Below are 7,218 nucleotides of genomic sequence, written 5' to 3'. Positions count from 1 at the left end.
CTAAAGTGATATGTTATAAGAATCACTGAAGGTTGACCCAAAACACTAATTATCGCAGGCCAGTAATGGAATCACTAGATAATTTAAAAGCATAGCTATTATTACTGAAACCATTTGAGGGAATTTAATGGGTAAAATGTGACAGATATACATTGGCATGAAGTGTTCAAATGTTTAATAAAGACTGATTTGAAATGATGGATTGGAATCAAGATAAATGCTATTTAATGAATGTGGAGAATGATGCACATAAGATTCATAATATAAATTGTGCATTGATTATATAAAGATTGTTATGAATTAAAGGTGATAAATAAAAATTGCACTGCATTGCACGTAATCTGGTGTGATTCTTTTTGAAGGGAGTAGCCATGACAAATACTATTTCATATTGTTTCATTAAGATTATAGCAATTTAAGATAGGTCAACTGCCTAATCAAATTTATTATACATTTATTTATTTTATGTTTTTGATCAGCTATTTAAAATATTTTCCTGTTCTCCATTTGTGCAATTGTATCTTTAAAAACATGTTATTTCAGATGCTTACTTAAAAGTAGCTCTGGCACTGGAGACGTACTCGGAGACACGTGTGACTGGCAGCAGAATATTGAAGTTCTTATGGAACTAAAGCAAACATATCCTTAATATTACTTTTAATTTGGAATACCTTTTTAGCTCAGTAGCTGCAGCGACACCATTTATCAAACTAAGAATGTTAATTTAATCTGTGCTGATGTGTTATTTCAGAACTTAAAGTTCCTCATGGATATCAGCTTAATTTTTATCTGGCAGAGAAAGGTTCTACGGGAGCATTGTCTTCCATTATTCAACTGATACAGTAGCATCTGCTGCATCCACAGCCCTCAGTTTCATAATATTGAACATGGTACTAAATGTTATATTTGAATTAATTTCATGCAGTTTGGCAATTGTTTTCTTCACTTCATCCCAAGCATATATACATTCATGATGATGACACCTTTATGGAATTTTGTCATGTTCCAGTAATTCTATGTAACTCAAAAGTACTTTAAGTGATAACAAATAGGTTCATATGTTCATAGGTATGTACTAGGCTAGCTGCCCTTGTGGGTCCTTTTAAACCTAAGCAGTTTCTTTTTTGTGGTCAAATTAACCTCTCATTTTGTTAGAGATTGGCCTTACCTATTTCATGGGAGATAATTATATGTTACTCCTAATAAGAATAACTTTATATATTACTCCTAGTAAGAACAACTGGGATCATACCCTAGATATTTTACGTTGGCCCATGCATGGAATAAAACATTTAAGGGTTACTTCTTTCAATTGGTAGTATGGGGGCAGTCATGGGGAAATGTTCTGTTTTCCACCTGTAGCTCCAAGTTGCATTTGAATATTGACAGTGGCAAGCTTTGTTTTACATGGATGTGGAGCCTGTTTCAGAGCAGTGGCATTTGGTGTAGGAAATACCTGTCCCTCCAAACCATTCTGTTGATGTTGCAGAAGAGGTTTAGATCCTTGTAATGAGAATTTCTGATGTAATTTCACTTACTCATGTGAGGCAGACCCATCAGCAATGGGTCAGAGGATACCTTCTATGCCAGACACAGGTCACCTTTTAGCAGTCTGTAGAATACAGAGTATAGTGACAGGGCTTTGAGGCTATCCATGTAGGACATATTATTTAGGCCTTGTATACATTTTGTAAGATATCTCTGTGGGTATTCCACTGGCTGCATGTGTCTGGATAGATACTTTCCAAAGGGGGCATTATCCTCAATGACTGGCCAAATTAGATGAATGAGACAACGGAGGAAGAGACATCTTTACATCAAGATACAATTAATTTCCTTATAAGATGCACATTTTCATGAAATCTTCATTGACAAGTGCCTATTATGGTGGCTAATGTATCTTTCATTTCATTGCTATGACTGTTTTTAACTAGTTTTATGCACTTCATACACCTCCACTAGGGAAATGTGGAGATAAAATACATTTCAGGTTTGCAAGCAAGTCACTATACAAAAAATGGCACACTTACTTTCTGTGTTTATGAAAGTATCAGTGTTTGAGTAGACTGACTGTTGCATATTTACATACATCTTGCCCCTGTGCCTTAGTGCACATAAAGTGCAAACAAAAATAATCATTGTTTATGAAAGTTCTTATTATTGTTCATTCATTTATTCATTCGCCAAATTCTTTGCTAAACTAATGTAGGGTCATAGCTGAGCCAGCATGTATTCTGGCACTCAGCAACACATTGAAGCTTATCCTGAATAGAATGCTCACCCATCACAGGATATGCAGACCAAGTCAGAGACAGACATGCAAACGCACGCACTCGCTCGCGCACACACACACACACACACACACACACACACACACACACACACACACACACAAATTTTATTCACAAAGCACACATACTAATGGGTAGTTTAGCTGATCAGCAGAACACCTACAATGCATCCTTGAGATGTGTGTGGAAACTGGAATAGCCAATGAAATTCCACACAGACACAACAAAGATGTGCAGGTTCCACAGGGGAAAACATCCAAGCAAAGAACTAAAATGAAGCATCAAGTTCAGTTTTGTTATTCAGATAACTGACATGTCAATTTTCAGAATTTTGCTGCAACAGCTCATTATCATGCACGCATGTTTAGTTTTCTGCTGCTGTTGCTGCCAGAAGGATTATAGAAATATTTCTTCATATTGTGGCAGATTTGTTTATTATTTGGCATGGTATGGTGAAATTAAAAATCAAGATTTAAATGTGTATGTTCTCCTTAATAATAATATGTACCATCACTTTATTTTTATTGATTGTTCATTTGGTCATCTTGCAGAGTATACTTCTATACTGTATATGACATTTTTTCATTTGATGTAGCACAAATTAGGTAAACTATGCTGTTCTTCATATCTCTGACAGATTTAATGGTTGAACAAGTTTCTTTGAATCAAATCACTTACCAGTAAACAAGCTAAGTAACTTAATGCATTGCTGTTTATGATGTACTGTTGTTTATTATGTTTTGTTTTTAAATGTTGTCTACCATGAGCAAAGAATTCATATTATGGTTATAATGATTAGTTTGGAATAAATGTCTACTAAAGTCTATACGTGGATTTAAGTACTATTTAAGCACACCTTTTCACTATTTGTTTTACCATCCCTTATTTCCAGAATTCTTTATCATAAAATTAATGCCTTCCTTCATAGCTGATGTGATACAGCAGTATCTTCACTAATTTATGAGTTTGAAATCCTAGTTTACAGCAGCATGCATCTGAGACTAGATGAATAAAAACTTTACTTCATAAAAAATAATCAAAGCATTAAAGGATCTAGTGTATATGTTGTGCATTTGCAAAATATTATACCATTAAATGTTGTTTGTTTGTCTTTTGGCTTTTCCCGGTTAGGGGTCGCCACAGCGGAACTCCAGTCTGCTAATGATTGGCAGTTGTTTTTTTATGGTGTCAAGTTGCCAGCCCAACCTTCAACGAAGGCATGCCCATTCAACACATGTCTTTCGAACGTCACTCTACCACTGGGAGGACATGCAGACTCCACAGAAGGCACTCCCAACCCAAGCCTGAAATATTAGTAAATCTGGTACTGTATCTCACAAAATATACTGCTGCTCTGGAGCAGACACTACATCCTCATGAAACAAAACTCATCACTCTCCATATTCAAGTGCAGTTTGGATTTATGGATGGGAAATAGAACATTTATCCCAGGACTGGTGCTGTGCAACCCAAAGAAATGCTTGCCAGTACTAGTACTCTTACCAGTATTTAGTAATATTATCAATAAATATATTTTAAAGAGAAAACTCAGATTCCAGGATCAAGATCATGATAGCACCACTATGTTCACCAGCCAGTCTGATGAATCACTGTATTCATTGTCTATAGTAATGTTATGAAACTATCCACCTATAATTTAATTTATTTCCTTGGAATATAGGCCTGAAACCAACTTTAACCTATTCCAAAAAAAAAAAAAAAAACCTGAGAACTACTTAATGACTACTTGGGTTTTTTGGGTCAGCATATGCTATAAATGAAGACTAAAACTGGAATACTTTAACTTATACTAAATTCACCAGTTGCAAGTATTTAGCATATACCTTCCTCGCTATTTATAACTCCTGACCCAAATCCTCTCCTCTTGCTCATTTGCTTACTTCCACTTTTTTTTTTTTGCTTTAGCTGTACTTCACGTTTCCATGCATCTAATCTATCTATATATGAACTTTCTCATGTAATTCCTTGTATATTTATAACCTGTAGAAATTAGAATCTATAAATATTGAATATAATTTTAGTTGTGAAATCTTCTTGTTTGTTGATATGTAGAATCTGTAAGTAAATGTCTGATGTAATTTTAGTTACAAAAGTACTTGTTTATTGATACTTAAAATTGTACCCTGTTGTTGCAGCCTTAGTTATGGATACTGCTTGTTGAATTTATACAGTGGAACTTTTCTCCCTATGAATCTTCTTAAAATTAGCAATTTGTTCAGTCAGATCTTCTTGGTTAATAAACAAACAAAATAAATAAATAAATTCTTAAAATATTCCCAATATCCATCATAGTTTCTAAATCTTGATCTTGTGTGCTTAGTATCGGTGTTCATGTTCTCCTGGTGTCATTTGGTTTATTTCAGGTTTTTATTATGCACTGATCAAATAATTGATTATATTTTTCTCTCCCCCACACATAAACACCCCAAAGTATCACACAACATGTTATGGATGTCAGAGAAGGTTTGTAGGAAGCAAGTCAAAGGGAAAACTGATCTCTTACTCTGTATTATTTTTCAAGAGTGTTCAAAGTACCAGCTATACTCTCAAAATAACAGATTTATATTTTTTCAAAGTTGGGGTGCAACAAGTATCTATAACTTACATCAAGACAAAGGCTAAAAATTAATTCCTTGACTTTGACCAATGGTTGACTTAGATAGTAATATCAGTAGAAATGATAATGAATTTGTATGTGGAACATTTCATGGATTATAACATGTTTTAGGAATTGCTGTCCTTTTCTATTCGTGTCTATCATGCCATCCTTGTCTATATTAATTGATAAGTCTTGATAGTGGTTTCATAGTTTCTGTCAACAAGATTTCTGCATTAAAAGCTCTTAATATTATGCCCTTCAAGCCAATCCTTTTTTGTGGTTTAATTTATGAATTTCTTGTTGTGTTCATCTTGCATTTTAATTAATTATTGACAGCAGGCAATACATGCAAAAGTATGCGATAGTTCTATGAAATAGTATTTATTTTGTTTGCTTGCTTCAGTACCTTTCCTGCTGTCATTTATATAATATTAGAAGCTTCCCCTATTTCCATTGAACAGTTATAATGCATTAATAGTTTATATCCAAATACTGCATGTCAACAAAGCCTTGCATGTTGCATCATGTGCCAAAGGCGTAAACAGTAGTCTACTGCTATCTATTACAGCTAAACAACACCATTATTTTCTCTTGAGGTTTATATACTCGTCCATAGGGCAATGAAAAACACATGCAGAACAGTCAATATGCTAACAAATCAGCATGAACTTATTGTAACACAGCAGCTATTTAAATCACAATTGTCTGCATTCTTCCAAGCACATCTACGGAAGTTAAAAAAATTCAGATGATACTGAGGACACTGATTCAATATTGTAAATTTCCAGATATGTATATAATTGTTGAATTTTACAATATTCACACTTATGGTAGTGTTTTGGTAAGCATGAGTACTTGTCACTTTCCTGTCTAGAACTGTTACTGTTTCCATAAAAGTTCAAGATTGTTAGTAGAACTATATTGAAAATATGTTGTTCTTTAGAAGTTAAAATGCTAACTGCTGCTAAATGTAGTCTGTGTTAATTTTTCTGGTATGCATAAGGAAAACATAATGTGTGAAATAATGCTGGCAGATAGCTTTTTTCATTTTTTTAGGAATTAAGCACTGTCTCATAAAATATGGTGAATGAAATCAACAGCACAGTCTCAGAGTCTCTGGAATTTATTCTTACCAGTTATTCAGGAATACAGATGCAGATGAGATTAATTTCTTTATCATTCACCATGATGTATGTTTTAGCAATGGGAGGTAACGTTGCAATTTTGATAATTGTCAAAGTAGAAGAAAGCCTCCATGAACCTATGTATATTTTTCTCTGTATGTTAGCCATTGTAGATCTCGTCTTATGTAATACTGTCCTACCTAAAATGCTGTCAATGCTGTGGTTTATGCAAAACAAAATAAGTTTTGAAGGCTGCTTCACTCAGATGTTTCTTGTTCATTCATTTACAGTAGCTGAATCATCAGTTTTACTTGCAATGGCCTTTGATCGATACACTGCTATATGCAATCCATTAAGATACACAACTATTTTTACAAAAACATTTATGCTCAAAATTGGACTTTTTTGTTTTATTAGAGGAATCATTTTAATAGCACCAGAGCCATGGCTTGCATCAAGGTTACCATACTGTGCCTCAAAGGTTGTTCCAATTTCATACTGTGATCACATGTCAGTTGTAAAACTTGCTTGTACAGATACAACAATTAACAATGCATATGGGTTAGCAGCACTGATTTTAATTATTTTTGTTGATTCTGCTCTTATTGTCTTGTCGTACATCAAAATACTTCATGCTGTAATGAATCTTGGGAGTGGAGAAGAACGTAAAAAGGCTTTAAATACCTGTGGGTCTCATCTCTGTGTTGTACTATTTACATACATAACTGCACTTTTTTCCCTTATTACCCACAGAATAAGCAAACTAGCTGGTTCCGATGCTTTGGTTACATTTTCCTGCTTGTATGTAGCTCTTCCTGGAATGATGAATCCAATTATCTATGGTATCAGAACAAAAGAAATTAGAAAGCACATCTTGAAGCATTTAAATAAGGATTCAACTGGTTAACCTTGGAATTTTAATACATTTTTAGAATAAATCATGTCAAGTTCTCAGTAATGTTCTCCCTTTACTTTGAAAATGATTTTTTAATCTCTGTTTTTATGGTTATTTGTAGCAATTTCATATATAAAATCAATGTAATATTTCCACCATATATAGCAAATATATTTCTTCAAAATGAAGTGGAAAATGCCTAGTTTAAAAATAAAATGCATGCTGGTAAACAGATAAATAGTAGCTCAAAATGTCAATTTAGTATGTCAACTTTAGGTCTGTGACAGA

General features: G+C 33.7%; 1 protein-coding gene across 1 annotated transcript; it reads left to right on the top strand.

Annotated features, from left to right (window-relative positions):
• The first annotated feature begins 6,084 nt into the window (after window positions 1-6,084).
• On the top strand, window positions 6,085-6,942 carry LOC122802278 (olfactory receptor 52K1-like). Its single transcript, XM_044071928.1, has one exon. It carries the CDS (start codon window positions 6,097-6,099, stop codon window positions 6,940-6,942), a length of 846 nt encoding a protein of 281 aa, XP_043927863.1. The 5' UTR covers window positions 6,085-6,096.
• The last annotated feature ends 276 nt before the right edge of the window (window positions 6,943-7,218 follow it).

The sequence above is a fragment of the Protopterus annectens genome, chromosome 5.part0 (genome assembly GCF_019279795.1).
Source record: "Protopterus annectens isolate FY-2018-M chromosome 5.part0, PAN1.0, whole genome shotgun sequence".
Lineage (NCBI taxonomy): Eukaryota > Metazoa > Chordata > Ceratodontiformes > Protopteridae > Protopterus > Protopterus annectens.
Note: the sequence above shows the minus strand (reverse complement) of the source record. Positions and strands in the feature narration are given on the sequence as shown.